Below are 20,453 nucleotides of genomic sequence, written 5' to 3'. Positions count from 1 at the left end.
ACACAGAAAATTTTATGTTTTAGCGACATAAGATAGTAAAGAAGGTAGTTAAAACCTATTAGAGTGTGATTTTTTACGCGTGTTTTATAATCTCTGTTTACTTCCGCTAAAAGAAAAACATTAACATTGGGATAGATTATTGTATTTGCAGCTGAATCTGAATCTGATTAACATCGCAAGGTAAGAGAGTGACTACGGACGTTAGTCTTTGCTGCTCTAAAAGAGTCAGCAGATTGTTAGCAAACTTTGACCCTGAACATACGTTGTTCTATACACATATGTTTAAAAAAATTGAATTTTATTTTTTGACACTTCAGCATTTAAAATGCACCTCTCTATCTCTCTGTATTGGATTTGGGCGTACAGTATGTACCTGGCGTAAATTTCTGTCTTGACTTGTAGAACTAGTCTTTGGATGGGTAAATATATCAGGTATATGTATTCCTGGTGACAAATCTACGTAGTATGTCATGACATCCCCAAATCATTTTAGAATTATGTGAAAACAATACAGCACGTGTTCATGTCACTCAATTTACGTTTCCATAACTATCCATGTATCAAATTTGAAAAACAATATTGTGTTTTGTGACAGAAAAAAATATCATATATACAATGTTCACTTGATCTCAGCAAGTAAAGTTTGCATTTGGAAAACAATGTGAAATTAATAATAAGTGTCCAATAATGTGTTGCTGTCCAATAGGATTTTAAACCACACAATTTAGACATGGTCACTGTTGTGCTAGAATACGAATATATATCGTATATAATATATGATTTATTATTAGATGATATGTTCCTTTTCAGATGGGCTGCGTCTAACAAGTCCATGTACTTCAGTGCAGATAATTAGTTTTAAGAGAGGAGTCCACCTGCAACTGACCCTCACAAGTTAGCCCATTAGTTAGCCATGGCGGGCCTCCCACCATCAGATCTACAACTTGTAGATTCTACCCTGGACCCCACTGCTGGGGAATTTTCAGCAATGGACACCTCGTCATTTCCAGAACTTAGCACCTCTTCCTGTTCGTCCTACACCTTGAGTCCAGAAGGAACATACTGTTATGGAAATGAACGCAAGGCGTTGGCTGACCAAACTAGGTTTTTCAACAGTGAAATCTTGAGCGATGTCATTTTGAAAGTAAGTTTGGTAAATACACTGTAGATGTGTGTGTTTGCCAACTCTGATTTTTTTATGAGTTCTTTTTGTTTTGGGGGGGTTTACCTTTGTAAAGACAGGATGATTAACAGTAGAGCTGTGCATTCTTAGGGTTATAGTATTGGTCTAATCAAATTTTGTTGACTTATACTTCCTAATACGTAAATAGTTATTACAACAAATAAATAAAGACTCATTTAGATATTTTTTGTTTTTAATTTAGGTCGGAGAGCAAACCTTTTATGCCCACAAACTGATACTGATCAAAACCAGTGATGTCTTTGAGAGGATGTTTAGCTCAGGTTGGAGTGAAGCAAATTCAGAGGTATGATAATTGATAAAACAAAAAATAATCAAAGTACCAGGTTCTCATATAAAAAATCAATGATCAAATTCTCACACTTAACCACCAATAATGGGACTTTCTTTTGCTTGAGAATAAATGAGAATAAAACTTCTAAGATGATAGGATTGTTAATTTGTTATGGTGATGGGGTAATTTTAATGAATTGAAATTTACTTTTAGCAGTGCATTTAAAATATTTTCAGTGTGTTGAACTGGTAGAAGAAGGGCCCTGTATCGAATATTTTGCAAGATTCCTGAAATTCCTTTATGGTTGCCAGATTATCCTCAGCAAGGACAGCTGTTTACCCGTCTTGGTCTTAGCAGACAAGTACAATGTCGCAGATCTGAAAAATGTGTGCGTAAGTTTTGCATGCAGCAGCATAATCCCCAAGTTGCAACTGAAACAAGTTTTCCATACCTGGTTTCAGTATGCTACAAAATGTGACCACAAGCAGCTGGTGTCTGCTTGTATTTTGGCTTTGTCAGAGGAGATGAGTGAAATCATGTTGTCCGGGGAATGGCAACGTGAATGGGAGGAATTGGACAAAAACCAATTAATTGAAATTCTGAAAAGCTCAGATCTCTGTGTTACGGATGAGTATGAGGTGTGGCAAGCAGTTCTCGCCTGGGTGAAAAGTCCTCAAAAGTTAGAAAGAAGAGAGAACTATCTGAAGGAGATTTTACAGTATGTTAGATTCCCAATGATGACCCCTGACCAGTTGTACTCTATTGAAAAACATGTAATAGCAGAAACTTATGGTGAACTGTTTCAAGAAAAGTTCATTGAGGCATACAGATACCATGCTCTTTCTATCAGCAAAAGAGCAGATATCAAGCTGTTCACCAATTCCAACTATTTACTTCGAAATTACACCTCTCTGCGTTGGGATAAGAGGCTAAAACTACAAAATTATGGATCTTGCCCAAAATTTTCTGAGCACAGTTTGAAGTTTTCCACTAGAAGTTCGTCATTTCCGACACAGACCTGGGATTGGGAGTTGAGAGTCTATCCAAAAGGATTCTCTCAAACAAGTGATGACTTTCGCTGTCTTCTGTACTCCAACTTGTTACTTGATCAGCCCAGACCTGTGGAGTTCATGGTCTCAGTTGTTAACAATACTCAGATTCTGTGCACAGTTACCGGAAAGAAGAATTTCTCTAAGAACAGATACACTGTAGATACTGAAATTGATAAACAGATATCTGTGTTTGATTTAGAATCTGGCAATTCCCCTTATTTAATGGACGGATCTCTAGTATTTCAGGTTACTTTGCAACCGGTTATGTGATTAGGCAGAGGTCAGTGCAATATTCAGGACAATAAAGTTGGAAATGAAATTTCAAATTACAAGTCACGGAAATTATTGACAAAAAGATCAGAGGGAAGCAATAAATGATTCCAACCAAGATGTTAAATACCAAAATCTCTCAGGCTTTGGTTTTCATCCATTGCAGCTGCATTATTTGTTTGTTAACAGTGCAACTAAACTGAGCATTAATCAATAAACAAAGATGATTCTGATATCATTTATTTAAATAAAAATTGTAAATACTCCAATATGTATAATGAAATGATGAAAAGTTGCTTCATGAATAAATTAAACTACTTTTGTCCATTGTGAAATGTTTTAACGAAGTTATCCTACTGAAGGTTATTTATTACCTGCATACCCATGCAGTTTTCAGTTGGTCTTGGAATCCACATAATGACTGAGTCAGCTGAATCTCTTAAACCTAGGTCCCAACTACGTTTTGGACGCACGGTTTTTAGGTTCCTTGCGTCCGTCTAGGACGTACATGTAGCTAGATCGCAGGGAAGGAATCAAGTAAAGCCTAGGTCCCAACCGAACGTACGGGCTGCTACGTGTGGTCTACGGCCAAAAAATGGGGAAAACGTGGGAGTTCGTGCGTGAGGAGCACGTCCATCGTGCGACTTTTGGAGGACGCAAACAGCACGTAGAAACTTTTCGACATGATCAACAGCTGCTACGTGCGATCTAGCTACGTCCTAGCCGGACGCAAGGAACCTAAAAACCGTGCGTCCAAAACGTAGTTGGGACCTAGGCTTTACAAAATCACATTACAAAGAAAGTCATATAGAGAACTCATATGCACATTGATGTTAGAATCTTTTATGGCCCATTTATGCTAGTCACAGTAGCTTTGGAAAAAAAGTGACTTGTTTCATCAGGAAAACATTGCCATGCTGTAGTTTCAAAAGTGCTTAACTCTTAAATGAACAAAGTACAAACATTCAAGAAACTAAAACGACCTGCATTTCCTTTTTATTTCTTAACAGGTTTGGTCATTGTGTTATCTTTGTAGAAAGTTGATTTTGGCAACCTCTCAATGTGCAGTGTCACCACTTGATTGCAGATGATGTGTAGAATTCTAGATTTAAAGGGATAATAACTCTTCGTATGAGATCTATATTTCACAATAAAAACATTGTGAATAACTCATAGAAATATATTATATTCTGTTATATCACAAAAACGGCAGTTTTAGATATTATTCTGATATCTGAGCTTGTCTTTAGACCACGTGACCTCCATTGATGGCTATACTCTGTTAAAATCTCTTAAGAGATTTTAACAAAAAACCAAACTTTTTAGAAAAAAAACAGGGACTAACTTTGAATGTAAAAATGGATTCATTAACCATTGGTAAGTATGGGAAAATTGTTGTTTGCTCCAGGAAAATTCATTTTTTGACCGAAACGAAGAGTTATTATCCCTTTAACTCTGATGAAGACTGATGAAGTTTAAATATGAAGTTTTAATAATCCAGCCATTCCTTCATATATATGCATGTTGATGGTGATACAGCTCCTCCTTCATAACAGTCTTTTATAACCTACAATGTGATGAGAACCGTTTTAAAGGCATGATTGAATAGTTACTTTAATATTATTGATAAAAAGGTGTTGTTGTCAACTAATTTTGAAAAAAAAAATGCTGACTTTAAAAATAGTGAGGCTTGGAAATTATGCAATATAATAAAAACTAATGGCACTTGCCAACTAGTTTACTTCTGTTAACGCAAGTGCTCTGATAGACCTATTTGCCAAGTGTGGTGTGATTAATTAAAAAACAACTTCTCCATGACAAACTTTGTGAGCGGCTAAAGACCCTGCACTCTTTCCTGTTAAAATCTTTTAAACATTATTGCGAATGATTGAAAAAAAATCCAAGTTTGACCTTGAGAAAACTTGATAATTTGTGATTTGTAAGCTTGAAGTAATTTCCATGCCAAGTTGAACAAACTGGAAGTGTGTTACTTACAGGGCAAACTCCACAAGGCGTCTTCATCAGTCCTGTGGGTTGGATCAGAGGACTGATGGCCCTGTATAACTTTAATTGACCTGCATCAGCGTCTCCACCTGCTGCTGCGGCCACAACTGTTCTCTCTACCTTGCCATCGTATATCAAGGTGTCTAAAATGGTTTCTATATCAGCTATAGAGAGTTGTACCTATAATACAAAAACGTTTCACAAAAAAACTGATTTGTCTCATAGCATGATTAACTGAGAAATTGTTATAGATTTCTTTTCACTTAAAAATGTGATAAAAACTGATTAATCATATTCTCCGAAGAATGTTTTGTTTAAAATCCCTTTAAGTCCTTATCAGAAAATTCTGAAAAGTAAGTTCCACTGAAGCCTGGTTTGTTTAATTACAAGGATCTAAATCAAATAATAAAGAAAAATGTTTGGAATGCATGAAAGTGACGTTCAAAATACTGATTAATTATCATATCTCTTGGGTATCCTAATTTGCATTATTTCAAAATTTTCTGACCTTACTTATTCCTAGCTCTGATATATACTTCCACACATCACTAGATGATGTGTAGGCAGCATTTTTCTGTGCCATGGGATCTGCCTTAGAATCTCTTGCTAAAGCAGCCTAAAGAAATAGAAAATCAATGTGAAGGATGTTTTGTCTAAGAGCTACAGTGGTAACTTATTGCCTATACAGTCTGACAGCACAACTTTCATTATCAGATTGTGAAAAGTTGCAAATGTGAATTTTAATTCAGGTATCATTACTTTAAAAAGATAGCATAAAACTAATTAAAACGAATGACAGTAGATCAAAATTTCTTTACTTTGTAAGCAAATTTATTTCAAATCATTTTCAGAAATTTACTAATAGCACTAAGCTGCAAAGCAGAAACTTGACACACCTTTTGCTCCAAGAACTTAAAGCACTGTTGGTTTAAAACTTCTACAAATTCCGACTCAAAATCTTGATCACTGTACCAGGCACCCCCCGTGACTGTTCTATCTGGCTCTAAATTGTACAACATGTACACTTTCTTTTTAGATGCCTAATATAGAAAAAAAAGGAATACATAAAAACAAATAATGCCTTGTGTGCATATGTGACAATATATCCATTATGTACTGACAGAAAGGTTTTTATAAGATAAAAGATGAAAGGCAAAATGCAGAATGCTGCAACATGGTATTCAAAATCATCTGGTCACCTAAAAATATCCTTATTTTAAAGAATAGTACAATTTTGACAACACAAACACTGATTTAAAAGACCATGCAATGCCAAAAGCAGTTTTAAACATACAGTACTTATTATGCAATTCAAGATTGGTATTTTCATGTGTATTTATGAAAATCCCTTATTTGTTCATTCTTTTTTATTTGCCTTGCAAAGCATTTAAGAAAGTTATTGTAAACAATTCTGCAACATATTTTCAAACAAATCTATGAGGTACATTTAGTTTTCAACTTAAATAAGTACAAAGGTAACTTTGTATAGATCAGAATGTGTAATGTGTAGAGCACAAAGTTCACTCACTGCTACAGATTTTACAGCTTTGATGAGCTTCTTGCTTTCAAGATTCTTCAGTATCTTGTTGACTTGGGTGAGTAGCAAGTTACTTTTGAAACGTATATCTCTAATCCAAATGCCTAAAACATATGACAAATAATTTCATTTGTATATTATTTTTAAATGAGTATCTAAGCAGACAAAAACTTATTTTAACTGATAGTGTAGCCAAGACATTTTTAATGTGAGAAGTGTTGAAATGTTGCATCATTCATGACATATAAAAAATACTATGTAATACTTTTTCATATTTACCTTTGTTTTCAGCTGCTTCAATAATTTGGTATACCAATCGCTCCTGATGATCTGATCCTTTTACTTTGCTGAAAGTAAATACAAACTGCTTGGTTAATATAAATTATATATATATATATATTCACGGCACATATATTGAAGTAAAATATGCTTTAAAATAAGAAACCCATGTATCTCTCTGACACTGAAAAAGCTACATTATATACATGTTTAGTTTCTCTTTGGTACTCTTGTGAATAAATCACATTACTTATAATAAATCACTTGCTGAGTTCCACTGCCCTGAAAAATAATTGTTTAGTACATTGTATATTCTTTATATTCCATACCTTACTGCAGCTGAATCCTTTAGCTTATAAACCAAGCCTGTAGAGCTTTTCAGTAGGTCTACCTGGCCCTGAATAAAATGGAAGACCAATCAAAATGTATTTTGAAATAATATATTTGCAGCTACATTGATCATAATACTGAAGAAGAGTCCTACACGTACAGTAGGTTATCTGTAAAAATGGAAATAGAACAAATTTTCCAGAAATTATCAGTCCAATGATGAGTTAATCTTATATAACTAAGGTACCCTTCTGAGTTTATAAATTGGTCTTAAGGAAACTTACAGTGGAAAGCAGTCTGTTTATGGCCGTTACTCTTTGTTGTGCATCAAACTGTGGCATTGAGTTCTGAATGATTGCATCAGTAAGCCCTTTGGGAAACTCCATACATAATTCCAGGATCCTGTCAAATAGATATCAGTTTGATATAAATGTACATCAGTGTAATCATCAGTCAGAGAAAAAGTAGAAATGCAAAACAAAACACCGCGGCGAAGTATTAACAATATTCTTTAAAAACACATATTTTGATATTTTAAAACTGCAAATCAAGGGCTTTATAATTTTCCCATAAACTTTCACAGAAGCTTGTCCTTCAGCTTACTACAACACCAAATCATTGTCAAATCGCTACTCCAACCAAACCAATTTCACATTGATTGATTGCAAATGACTGATATTTTAAACAACAGCAATGACGTTACAGTACTACTAGTCCATCTAGAAAGGTCTCAGTATATTTACCTGCTCTCTAGATTTACCGCGTCTACAGGCTCTTGCTTCACCGGCGCATTTGCTGACTCTGCCATTTTTGCTTATTAGTGCTTATTATTGCCTTTTTCTTCAGTGCAAATCGCGTTCATCCAGGGGTAATCCTGCTTTCATTTGTCTGCTTCCATGTGTTTACAAAATTATCCAATCAGATGCATCTTCGTTGGAATGTGCGGAGAAATTTGGTCTATGTTTCCGTTTCAATGGTTCAATGGCCATTACTGCTGCTGTGACTGCTAGTACTAGGGAGGGTATATGGCAGCGGACGACGTGATTGACCTAAATACGTTCATCCTAGAAAAGGTGCAGTTTATTCAAACGGCTTGGGCGGAAATGTTTAATTTGAGTTCTCCGGAAAAGCTCGTGTGATGAGATAGTGTGTATTTTGAATTAAAAGATTTATTTCTGTCCAAAAACCGTCACCTTCATAAAGGTGTCACAAATATTGTGATAATTATTATCAGTATGAGGATGTTTTCATTCCAAGGCATTTTAATGACTTTTTCCTTCATGCATAGCTGATATAGTCTAGGGACATAAGAACCTTGGGCACTTGTCCTGAAAATGCTTTCCAAAATTGCCTGATTTTTTTACTCATAAAAGGACGTGCTAATAGATGGTTATTTACAGGGGTGGAAGGAAGTCGTCTTCTGGGTCTTCCAGAAGATGGTCAGAATTTTGAAGTTTACATTGATGGGCATCCAATTTTTTCTGTCGGACTGTCAGAAAATATCTCTGGATCCGCCCCTGATTTGTGGTACTATTTTGATTAAAATGATAGGACAATGGCATTTTTATTTAATAATATAATATGCCTTTTGTCTTGAAGAAGGGTGCGATGAGATATTTTTGTAAACAAGCTATCTTACCCTTATTTAGATTTGAAATGTTTGTGGATTTAGCTGGCAGTTTTGCATTTGTTTTCTTTCTGCAGCTCCCGCCAACTATTTATTACATCCCAGAATTCATCACAGAAGAAGAAGAAAAAGCACTATGGAAATCTGTGTATGATGCTCCAAAACCAAAATGGACTCAGTTGTTAAATAGAAGATTGCAAAATTGGGGTAACTATTATGGTGAAATAAATCTTGATTATTATTTTTATTGTTATTTTTTTATTTTATTTTATTTTTTTTTATTTTATTTATTTATTTTTTTTGAAAATTGCCATAGTCATAAAAAATGAAATGAAACTTAGCTTTTAATAATGACATGATGCTTAATTATACCTAAGTATGTATAAAGTATTACAGTAACTGTAAATTTAGCTTTTTTGAATTGTGTATTCATATATCAGAATATTTTATTATTTGTTATTCCCTCCAGGAGGATTACCCCATCCAAAAGGGATGATAGCAGAGAAGATGCCACAGGTAAAATGTTGTTTTGAATATTTCTAGAAGTCATAATTATATTAATTATTTGAACAATGTCTGTAAAATATACGGTATTATCCCGTTGTGCCACCACCTTTATGATGCTAATGAAATTTATTGAGCCAAGTTTGAACTGATGTATCTTTTTTCTCTGTGAAACTTAACACAGATATCATGTTATTTCAGTGGCTGGGAACCTATTGTGATAAGATAGCTTTATTAGGAGTATTTCAAGATAAAACTCCGAATCATGTTTTGGTGAATGAATATCTACCAGGTCAAGGGATAATGGTAAGGATTAGCCAATAAAAAATATTATTCTTTGCTTTGATTTTTAAATAAATTCTGTTACAGTAATACTAACAAATTGTTAGACTGACCAATCCAATAAGACATTAGGTCAATAGGTAGCAAATGTTGTAAGAGTTGTTATAAATGATGTTTTGCATTGTATCTCTTCAATTGAAATGCTGCATCTACAAAGTGCGGTGTATTATTGGTAATTGATGTAATTGTGATATTCCACTGTAATATTGAATGATATACTTAACTATGAGTAAAGTAACCATTATGACAAAGAAAGAATCATTAGTGTGATGAGATAAACAGAGAAGCCTGGAATGTTTTCAGTCTGACAGATTTCATTTGATGAACAATTTAATTAGCCCATTATTTAGTAGTTTGTGTTCAGTGGAAGCTCTCTCTAGGCATCCTGGTGTACAAATGTGCTCTGCTAAATAAAATATCCTTAAAAGTGTGAAAGGTATCAAATCTATGGGTCCTCAACAATTTTTAACACTAACTGACCATTACTCTGTCAAATTAAGAACTCATAAATACTCTATTGCTCATTGGCACATATTACACGCTTAAAACATAGTTTGATCATTTGGTGATGCCTTGTACACATAGGACAGTCCAGGTTTATGTCTGAATGCACTTTATGTTATTGATGTAGCTTTTTTTTATCCTAGCCTCATACAGATGGTCCATTGTATTACCCAGTTGTCTCCAACATTACTCTGGGTAGTCACTCTGTGTTGGATTTTTATCACAGCATCAGCAGTGATGCTGATAACATTAGTTCAACAGGGGACACAATGGCTGAGGGCCACCAAGTGGAAAAGGTGTGTTCATGGAACTTTTTAGATATTGCTTGGTTAATTTTCAGTCTGCAATAATTTTAACAAGGAGTCATTGTCATTGTTTTCTTGCATGATAATGAAAAGTCGAGCTCTTAATTAAGCATATATGTGAGAGCCCCCATAGAGATAGTTGATCAAGGTACTGTAATTGAAATTTAATTATATGCAGACTTCAGGCCTACCCAACTACCAGACACGGTACGGAATCTAGAATTCACTGTAGATTGGATCATGCTACCGGTTTTCAAGGTGTGTATCAGTATGCGGTTCGAAGTGCAGTTCAGAGTATCAGGTGCAGCACCCTCTTGCCTGGAATTCTGCCACGTCTGATACTTTGAAGCACATACTGATACAAACCTTGAAAAACGTCCCATCTGGAGTTGGGTAGGCCTGGACTTTGCAAGTTTTCTGTTGTTCTCCTTCTGACTGCCAAACCGTGTCTTGGTTTTACCTCAGATTTATAGAGTTGCTCTGTTTGGTTAAATAGTGGGGTGAGTTGGAAAATCAACATGAGAATTTTTACAAAAGTTATTCAATTATTTGCATGCATTTTTGCTACAGGCTCCCTATTGGTGCCAATTTGTATATTTTATTTTACTTCAAATTTATTAGGGAGCTTTATTTGATACAAAGGTAGGTTGAGTTCAAAAAACAGTATTATCATATTTTTTCATGATATAATGATCTTGTGTACTAGGAAAAAAAGAAATTTAGATTCTAAGAGCAACATCTTAGGTTGCATGCTTGTTAGGGACTTGGGAATATTCAAAGAAATTAAAAGGCTTAGCAGGCCCAGTAGTCGGGCCAAAGGATCGTATACCAATATATTTGCCCAAACCACTGACTGTTGCAATAATGAAATTATTGTTTTTTCTAAAGTTTATTGAAATTTTAATGTTGCAGTAAAATAACATTTATTGAATCTTTAATGCTTCAGAAAGAAGATGGCAACAGGGAAATTTCTCTGGAGGAAAGATATATTGGATCTGTGTTATTGGAACCTAGGAGCTTGGTTCTCACAATGAATGACATGTATGAAAATTACCTGCATGGGATAGCAGATGTAAAAAAGGACCAAATTAATGAAAAAATGGCAAACTTACATCTCACTAGTGCTGTTCAGGGAGAAGAGAAGGATAGGAATACAAGGATTTCATTGACTATTAGATTTGTTCCCAAGGTGCTTAAAACCAAAATCAAACTTGGAAGATGATGCACAGTGGCTCAATATGGATGTATAAAAGAGCTTTTAAAAACTTATAACCGTACATGACTGTCCTGTAAATTATCATGCTTTTTCATAGGGGGTTGTTTGTAATGGTATTTGCAAGCATTATGTAGATTTCTAAAATCCTTAAATTCCTAGAAACAATTACCTTGTATAGTGCATTCCATTTTCATACATCTTAATGTGCTTGACAGCACACTGACTAGACAGCACACTTGAGAGGTGACGGGTCAGAATACCTACCACAGCCCTCATTTCCCTGATGAAGTCTGACAGTCAGCAGACGAAATAATGGCTGATAAATATCAGTGAATTTTCTATAGCTGTTGACAAAAGAAACTCAATTGGTCTATTTCAAACATGTAGCTAATGAAAACTGTTCAGAACTTAACAATTATCTATGTCCAGGGCTAGACACTAACTTTTATGAGCACCTGTCCTTCGGACACAAAACCAATATTTTTTTCTATTCATACCTTTGAACTTTGTCAATAAATATGTGAAGTCATACATTTAAATTAATATATATATTACCAAAACATTCAATCATATGAGCCCCGAAAATGCACCTTAAAGTGAATTTATGTTCAGATAAAAAGTTGTTTTTTCATACTTGTGAACTCCTGAAGATTTAGGCCCCGTTCACATGACAAGTCTATTTTCTAAAAATCTATTTTCTATTCGCGGTATTTTGTAATCACGGTCCCTGTGCCCTGAATATCCCGCGGCGTAATTACTGGCGGCGCGAGCCAGTTACTTCCAAAGCTGTAATTAATTCTCGGGATATACAGGGCACAGGGACCGTGATTACAAGATACCGCGAATAGAAAATAGATTTTTAGAAAATAGACTTTCCATGTGAACGGAGTCTTAATCTTGCATATAAGTCTGATATTTAACATCAGGGCTTCTCCTAGGATTTGGGGTACAGGGTCTACTAAGTGTAAGTCTGCAATTTGATTACAGATTCACATGAAGTTAAACCAAAGCTAAAAAAAAAAAAAAAAAAAAACTGAGCGGGAAGTGGGGAGGGGGTACTGTTAAATTAATTTTATTAAAATATTCAAATTTTATAATATTTGAATAAAGTTCAATGAAAATTAAAGAATATTCATTTTATAATACTTAACTTATATTTATGTTAACAATTTAACTTCTTAAGGGGTTATCACGTGTTTGATTTTTAAAAAATATATGAACTTATTAAAATCAGCATAAAAAAGTTCCCCTTCTTTTTTTTTTAAATTCTCATATTTGTTATTACTAATTTCTTCCTTACATCAATATCACACTGGTATATGAGAGCAATGTTAATTTATCATATTCCAGCACTAAATTTTATACAGTAAATAACAGAGGTGATGCTAGAGTCATTAAAGAAAGCATCATACAAAATTTCAGGTTATATTTTGGCAAATAAACAACATTTCAACAAGATCTTCTGTCCCAAAGATTTCACTTTCTATAGTGAGTAGATAGCATACGACGAGTTTGATTGACAGGCAGTATGTTGCCTTGACAACAAACTAGATATAGCCAGTTCATCCAGTCCAATCTGGCTCCAGCACAGTACTTGTGTAGTGTCTGTTTTTGGAAGTGTCTTTATTACTAGAGCACGTAGATTTTTAACTAAATAAATGTTCAGTAGTGAACCTGATATGTGAATAAATTTTGTCTGATGAAGTTCTGGAGGGTGTTCACTTTCATAATTTGGCGGTAAGTTTACTCAGACTTCGTTTTGCGACTGCATGTGTTTTGTGCCAAAAGTAGGTCATTCTTTTCAGTACGGTCTAGGAAGAGACAAAAAGACGTTAGTATGCAACAAAAAATGATTTTTTAAAGATTTTTGATCCAAATTTCTTATAAAACATGACCTGTCCGTCGGACAGCCAACCCTGCAACTTCACCTGTCCGAACTGATTTTTTACCTGTCCCGGACAGGCGGACAGGCGCTAATGTCGAGCCCTGAATGTCCTACTTGTGTTTCTGCCCATTTTTTATTATTTTGTAAAAGTAAATTAATTTTATATGTGATAGAGGATAAATATATAATGGAAAATCATGGAGAAGTCCTAAATACCATTATATGAAAGAAAACCACCTTTGTCCCCAGACATGGCTTCGGCAATTCTGTCCTCGTCCCATCTTGAAAACCCTTCCATAAGAAAGGCCTGAAAGATTATATGGCTTTTCACGAAACACTACAAATTAAAATTTGATCACTAGCTTCGATTCATACCATTTAGAAATTACATTCAAAAGCTTAACTTGATTAATTTTTAGAATGCAACAGATTCCAACTTAACTTTTCCAGGGATGGTGGTAATAATAGGCAAGAACAGTTTTCATAGAAATTCCACTCCAATTCAATGAAAATGAGGTGAAATCTACTAAGGGCAATTTTTCCTATCTTACCAATATGCTTTTCATATAGGCAGATATTGAATATCATTTTATGCAGTAAACTATTTAAAAAGAACATCAACATGCTTGAAGAAAGAAAGTAAAGTGAACTTTCATCGGATAAAAATAGAAAAATACAATGCCGCGAGCCGGGATTGAACCAGCGACCTTCAGATCTCTGTACAATCTTGTGCTACACAAGCCGGCTTCAGTCTGACGCTCTCCCAACTGAGCTATCGCGGCAGTTAAAGAATTTGCGGTTAACTTAAGATGTGGACCAAACACTAAGAATGAAGATTTCTACACTGCTTCACGTTTTTGTGAAGGGTTTTTCACGACTTAAGAGACAATATTTTGAATTAATTACAGAAGTAATCATTACGAAACGTATATATGGTGTATATATAGTGTGTATATAGTGTATACATGCCGACCACTTTACCCTAGTGACGGTCTGTTAGCGACACTGCAGGTTACCATATGGGTGTTACTCTCGCACCATTACTTAGCTCATATATAAGGTCTCGTAAAATAAAACTCGCAAATAGTGTACTTGTACATTGCCAATTGGTTAGTTGTGGGAATAAACGATATAATAATTTTACCTCGTCTTCGCACGGGGGTTCCCCGATTGCATTTCGAAAACGAGGCTATTGTGTGGAGAAGGCTAACGTGGTCCATCTAAAGTCGATGTCTATATTAATTAACGTTCCCTGAATTATTTTTCCTTGGAACTAGAAGGCTCCGTTTTTATGATTCAGGAGATGTCGACAAAAGAGATCTCTCAGGAAACCACGTTTTTAATAGCCCTATCTTACAGTTAAATAGGGGCCTAATCAAAATTCTTTACTTCTTTACTTTCATTCTGTTCAACATTTATTCAAGCTTGCTGTACCCGAATGTGCTTGTATACTGCCTTCCTTTTGGCATTTTTCATTCTCAATTTAATAATCTATCTATAGATAAAATCGAATTGTTTCTAGATCTCATACTCAAAGATGATAAATTAGCATGATATCGATATTACTGGAAAGTACAAAAAAAAATCTGAAATTGATAATAATAAAAAACAAAAAAAAAAAAAAAAAAAAAAAAAAAAAGAAAAGGAAAAAAGAAAAGCCAATTTAAAAAACAAGATCACCCGTACATGTAGAGGCTCTATACGCTCTATTTCTATGTCTACATGTTTAAAGAAAAAATTATCCAAAATAGTTATCGTAAATACGCCAACAATTTATCACTAACATTTATAGGGAAAACTAAAGCAATTTATGACTTCAAAACAAATAGAAATAAGTTCCATGGACCTCGAAGAAATTGACTAAAAGGGGACCATATTGAACATTTTGTCAATTTATTGATTAATTTATTCCTATCTAATTACTACGGTATTTGGTAAGCTTTGTTTACACTTTAAATATGGCTAAATTTCCTATCATTATATGATATTTATGGCAATCTATATTAATACGGAGTTGGCCTGCATTCACCTGAAACGAAAATCATGCCAAGTTTGAAAGTAGTCGATAAAAGAGAGGATTATTGAATATTTGGAGTTAAATCTTTTGTGAAATTTTAGTCACAAAAATAATTCAATTTCTTTCTGAATCATGTTTACTCAACATATGAGCCATTACATGCGGGAAGGAACATATTTCATCCTTGAACGCGACTGTTGTGACCGCACTTGTCTTTATGCTGGATTGATTCATTTTTGACCCAATGGGAAATGCGATATAACACAAAGCCTATTCAAAAGATGTAACTGTGATCGCGTTACTTTTATTGTGCGTCATGTTTATATCGTTTGTGCGGGGTTAGGGGTTGGATGAATATACAAAAAGGGGTGAGATGCGCCCTCAAAGGCCGTATACTTGATTGAAATTTAAAGAAAACATCGCGGTCCGTTGTTTAGAGACGTTAGCATGGACTCGTTTATGTTGTCAGGTTGTTGGGTCAGATACAACAAGAGCTGACATAAGAAACTTATCGGACCTACGGCCACCCTATTCTACACAACGTAAAAGAACTAAATCGCAGAGCTTCTGTACACTGGACGATGTAGCCACCAACTTGTCACGTCCTGTCGGAATGACTTGCGGGTAAGTTGCTCGGTTTGTGGGTTATTTTTCCCAGGAATAAGTCATCTGTTCGAGTTGTTTACTGCTTTATGAAATCCCACAAGTCTATTAAGGACACCGCGCCAAACATCACTTTCACTGGCCTGTGCTTTTCTCTGCCTGGTGTTTTAAACGCAGGAGAAGGCAAGGACACCGCCTTGCAATTTTTATTTTTTGAAAAGTCACGAGCTTTTTTTAATTAAGCGTCAGGACATTGAAGGGCAATGTACAAAAGCTTGTCTTTGTACTCCGTGATTAGTTCCTGCTGAAAAACTGCCTAATCGAGCATGGGTAGGTATGCGGTAACGTTATGGCAGTCTGTAGATTAAAAAAAAAAGAAACACGAGATCCTCCGCGGGATGAACTTTAACAAAGAATAGGAACAGTATCGGATGCTGCTCGACGCAGGGGATTGAAAAAGAGACGACAAGAGTGGAAAAGCATGGGAAGACATGCAATATCGTTATTATATTAAGTGAGTTGTACATACTTAGATACGTTGACTGATGCCCGTGGTGATGGTAAACGTTCTAAAGTTGGAAACAAAAACACGAGCAGGATATTAAATTTTTTTCCATAACTTCACATTTTACGGATATAACTGTGATCATATCAACAGCAAAGACATTCCCCACTCTAGGCTGTCACTTCCCAAGGGAAGTGCCAATGTCGAGTTGTCATGGATAGTGCCTTTGTCCTGCGATGTCTGTAGCAACAACGCACGGAGTTCTCTCTCATGGGAATGCAACTAGTCGATATCATAAGGCATGCGGAACTATCGTGTATACTATGGTACGGTATACTACGGTAATCATCAATAGCAAATTCAGCCTATTCTTTCTTATTTCTTAATTAATTCAGCTTTGATCATCATTAGGGCGCGAATGCGTTTGTGTGTGCGTGTGTTGCACCAAAAGTAAGTACCAGTTCAATTTAAGCGTAAGCACTTTCCTTTAAATTTCATTTTGTCAACACTTTTAACCTCATATGCCCTCGAGGGTTTTATGGCGTTCAAGGGGTGGTCGGTAGGCATGGCAATCAGTAGTGATGAAATACAAGCGTAAAACGCATATCGACAATAACATTTTAATACCCCTTTACACGCCTGCCTTACATCCACGTAAAAGGCCATTTGAATATAAAACGCCATATTGTTCAGTTTATGTAAGAATACCTGATAAGCAGATTAAAGATGACATTGATAAAATAAGATTTATAAAAGAAGTAACTGCCAAGTTATTACATCGGCTCTGATATTCTGATATTAAAAATAAAGGTTATCCTGGGCAGATTTTTTCATCGTTAAGTTTACGTGAAAGAACGTGTTGAATAACACGCACAACATGTCTGATTGGCAATCCTAACTGTCAGTGTGCATGCCATCATGGACTGCTCCGATGAAGTACTCGCGTACTGCTATGTTAAAAAAGTTCTTTGTAAACATGCCTCCGGAGTATTTCCATTTCCTTGCCGTACTTAATCGCAATGAATTGAAAATTATATCTTGCAGTTTCAATCGATTCCTTAGACATAAGTAGATATAGGCTATGTTTCATTCACTCTACTGTAGTCCTATGTGTTAGTTCTAAGTTGGATTTCATTTTTTGTATGTTTTCAGATGGTATGGCTACTCGATTTTCCAACACTCTCCCGTTGAGAAGTGACCGAGAAGATGCTTTCTAATCCGGACAAGCCCCAAAGCGCCCCTGCCGAGGGTCGTTCTCCACAACCAGACATGCCCGGGAAACCCCTTACCTCTAAGTTCCTGCGTAAAGGGAACGCCGTGCGTGAGATCCAGGACTGGGCGTCCGATGGGACGGCGCCTGGATTCTCACGCCACAGCGGACAGCTTTCAGACAATGTCACGGAAGAAAGGATGCTTAAATCAAAAATAATGGATTTATCCAAGGAACGATATAAATACATGACGCAGAGCGTTTATGACATGAAGCAATTTCTCGACAAACAAAAAAAGAAGAGTCGAATACTTCAAGATTTACTGAAAAATATTGAGGTTGACTCCTCGTCACGGCGCAAAAGCTGGCCCGTGCAGCTGGGCACCAGCGATGAAGGCGTGAATCACGCGCGCCATGCCATGCTAGACCGGTTTGATCCCACCAAAGCCCGGGACCGCCCCAAGGAGATCGTAGAGTTAGAGAGACAGCAGGAGGAGGAACGAAATAAAAGAGCGGCGTCCCAGTTATCCATGCCTAGACTCAGGACCCCTGTCTTCCAAACAGAACCGCGGCTCTTAAAGAAAGCTTCATCTGACTCACTGCCTTGTGTTCACTCCAAGCAAGCTATAGGACAGACAACTGTTCAAGAAACAATATCAGAGGAGGAGGAAGGTCACAAACCAAAGTTGTTGATAAAGTCAGTGTCTGATTTACATGATAAGCGGGCGTATCTGTCAAAAGTTCGTTCTCGTTCTCCTGTGAGAGACCCGAGGTACACGGCGCTGGTGAAAGATGTGCTGTCTGAGCCGTACAATATGGCCTCCCCGGTGGAAGTGTCCGCTGTGGTGAGCAAGATGCCCGCTTTACACGTCCCACCCAGGCAGCCCAAAGAAGCCAAACCAAAACTGGCGAATAAGATTCAGGAATACATGCGTGAACGCGGCATAGTTTTCTAAATAGTGATACAAAAACAGAATTACTGAGCATTGACTTACAAAATCTGACTTGAAATTGGTTCTGTTACAATGACAAAATACGACAACATTCATGAACAGCAGAAAGAAAACGCTGCGAAAGTATTTATTTGTGAAGACGTGAAAATAACTCCCAAAGATCCTCAGAGGACATTTCATTGTATGGTAAATGGCACATATAGAAACGTCAAGCTTTTGTGTCAGAGTCAGTCTGATGTACCCGTTTTCGTACAGACGTTGAAGTTTATTACAAAGTATGTGTTTGTGTACTCGTTGTTGTCCCCACCGACAAAAAGTAGACTTCATGATTCTCTAGTCTGCTGACTCGCTCAACACAACTTGTCTTGACAGTAGACCTTCCTGCACAAGTGCACGTGCTCACACGAGCGGCATTTACATTACCTGTTGTCAGCTTGTTGTAACTGATGTAAACTGGGTCCATTAAATAAGAGAGAGATAACTGTGATTCCGGTCATTCCTTCCAGCCATTGTGGTCACTGCCTCCTACGTTATTTACTGTCCCAATTTAATATACGAGCTTTTGGATTCTCTCTTTTCTTTCTTGTATGTAGTATAAATATCATGTGTTCGTTTCGATTGCTCACGAGTTCAATTGTGAAAAGTGTTGATCACGTGTTTGTAGACAGTACTTTTTTTGAGTATATAATTGTGGTACAGCATAATATGGATACATAAAACCTATTTGTCAAATTTATTTTGCAAATAATTGGACAAGTAGGTATAATTTATCCTCCATTGTTTTATATTCAGTTTTGTACAGTATTGTGATACATATGTATTTTTTCAAATGTAACTGGAATAAGTATTGTGCTCACTTTTTAAAAACATATTACAAGTGGCAAATGTTTTTTTATCCCACCTGTGCATCCAATATTTTATATCCATGTAGGTATCGTTTGCCTTGTCATAGCGTACTTTATTCATACCTCTCACCCTTTAGCCAGTATAATTTCAATCATTTTAATAAATTTTTTTACAAATATTCTGTTTTCTGTTTTCAGTATAAGGTATTCAAATATAAATTACGTCAGTAATGCAAACAACAGTGCTGTAGCCTATTGATTGCAGTAGGTGTGACTCATGTGCACGGTAAAATAAATGCTACAGAGAAATACAAACGCAATGTTCGCACCGACTTTTCATCATCTCCACATTGTCACTGGATATGCTTCATCTGTTTTAAAGCAAGCAATTCATCAGCATGTTTTGAGCTACAAAAAAGCAGATTTTAGTAATTATCAGATAGGCACTAAATAACTATTTAAGTGTTTAGAACAATTTTAGTGCTTGAACATATTAACCCTATGTATATAAATAATTTCACGTGAAGAAGCAGTTATACTACTTTATCAGAAAATAACTGATTTTTATCAATTAGTCATGAAAGCGTTGTAGAATTATGTAGAGTCTCTCCCGCACCTGTCCGATGATCTCTCACTTAATGGGGTGGACTGGGGAGACTGATGAAACTGGCCAACAGTCCATTGAAAAAATTTTACGTGAGTGATTCAATTTTGTAATTAGTTTGTGACTAAAGAGTATTTCTACTACTATCATCCACAAAACTGATGAAACTTTTTAAACATCTAGTCATGTTTATTTTCCTCCATTTTTGTTTTGCCAACGGTACGTGTTAGGCATGAATATCTGGAAGCTGTTAAGCCGCTCTGGCATTTTCAAGTAGGCTTCATTGCGACACAGAGAGGTTTATTATGCATTCTACGCAAGCGTTAACATTATCACAATCCGCTCTTCTGGCTCTTCAGGTACGAGGTGAAATTAGCGCAATGCAC

General features: G+C 35.9%; 4 protein-coding genes and 1 non-coding gene across 9 annotated transcripts; 3 read left to right on the top strand and 2 right to left on the bottom strand.

The window, feature by feature from the left end:
- Positions 1–47: 47 nt before the first annotated feature.
- Positions 48–3,136, top strand: LOC106175343 (BTB/POZ domain-containing protein 17). Its single transcript, XM_013557286.2, has 4 exons — positions 48–180; positions 811–1,144; positions 1,386–1,487; positions 1,712–3,136. Exons 2-4 carry the CDS (start codon positions 914–916, stop codon positions 2,795–2,797), a joined length of 1,419 nt encoding a protein of 472 aa, XP_013412740.1. The 5' UTR covers positions 48–180; positions 811–913; the 3' UTR covers positions 2,798–3,136.
- LOC106153258 (DNA-directed RNA polymerase III subunit RPC6) lies at positions 3,022–7,859 on the bottom strand. 2 transcript variants are annotated; one of them, XM_013527118.2, is made up of 10 exons: positions 7,691–7,859; positions 7,232–7,349; positions 6,947–7,014; positions 6,618–6,685; positions 6,330–6,442; positions 5,698–5,841; positions 5,310–5,417; positions 4,793–4,981; positions 4,251–4,364; positions 3,022–3,909 (listed from the first exon to the last, which is right to left on the bottom strand). In XM_013527118.2, exons 1-9 carry the CDS (start codon positions 7,753–7,755, stop codon positions 4,287–4,289), a joined length of 951 nt encoding a protein of 316 aa, XP_013382572.1. In that variant the 5' UTR covers positions 7,756–7,859; the 3' UTR covers positions 3,022–3,909; positions 4,251–4,286. The 2 variants fall into 2 exon arrangements, with proteins under 2 accessions (XP_013382572.1, XP_023930456.1); XM_024074688.2 differs by having other exon boundaries at positions 3,022–3,897; positions 4,263–4,364.
- On the top strand, positions 7,848–13,149 carry LOC106153264 (putative RNA/DNA demethylase ALKBH6). Of its 2 annotated transcripts, none has more exons than XM_087004102.1 (6): positions 7,848–8,020; positions 8,652–8,781; positions 9,044–9,090; positions 9,280–9,384; positions 10,068–10,220; positions 11,176–13,149. In XM_087004102.1, the coding sequence occupies exons 1-6, from the start codon at positions 7,973–7,975 to the stop codon at positions 11,449–11,451; spliced, it is 759 nt and encodes a 252-aa protein (XP_086860228.1). In that variant the 5' UTR covers positions 7,848–7,972; the 3' UTR covers positions 11,452–13,149. The 2 variants fall into 2 exon arrangements, with proteins under 2 accessions (XP_086860228.1, XP_086860229.1); XM_087004103.1 differs by lacking the exon at positions 7,848–8,020 and adding an exon at positions 8,072–8,093.
- Positions 13,150–14,009: 860 nt separating this feature from the next.
- On the bottom strand, positions 14,010–14,112 carry Trnaf-gaa (transfer RNA phenylalanine (anticodon GAA)). Its single transcript has 2 exons — positions 14,076–14,112; positions 14,010–14,045 (listed from the first exon to the last, which is right to left on the bottom strand). It is a non-coding gene; the product is annotated as a tRNA-Phe (tRNA).
- A 1,561-nt stretch (positions 14,113–15,673) lies between these two features.
- Positions 15,674–19,642, top strand: LOC106153103 (uncharacterized). Of its 3 annotated transcripts, none has more exons than XM_013526907.2 (2): positions 15,674–15,971; positions 17,608–19,642. In XM_013526907.2, exon 2 carries the CDS (start codon positions 17,662–17,664, stop codon positions 18,619–18,621), a length of 960 nt encoding a protein of 319 aa, XP_013382361.2. In that variant the 5' UTR covers positions 15,674–15,971; positions 17,608–17,661; the 3' UTR covers positions 18,622–19,642. The 3 variants fall into 3 exon arrangements, with proteins under 3 accessions (XP_013382361.2, XP_013382378.2, XP_013382370.2); XM_013526924.2 differs by lacking the exon at positions 15,674–15,971 and adding an exon at positions 16,235–16,464; XM_013526916.2 differs by lacking the exon at positions 15,674–15,971 and adding an exon at positions 16,537–16,781.
- The last annotated feature ends 811 nt before the right edge of the window (positions 19,643–20,453 follow it).

This window comes from Lingula anatina, chromosome 2 (genome assembly GCF_051362555.1).
Source record: "Lingula anatina isolate TDL-2025a chromosome 2, LinAna3.0, whole genome shotgun sequence".
Classification (NCBI taxonomy): Eukaryota; Metazoa; Brachiopoda; class Lingulata; order Lingulida; family Lingulidae; genus Lingula; species Lingula anatina.
Note: the sequence above shows the minus strand (reverse complement) of the source record. Positions and strands in the feature narration are given on the sequence as shown.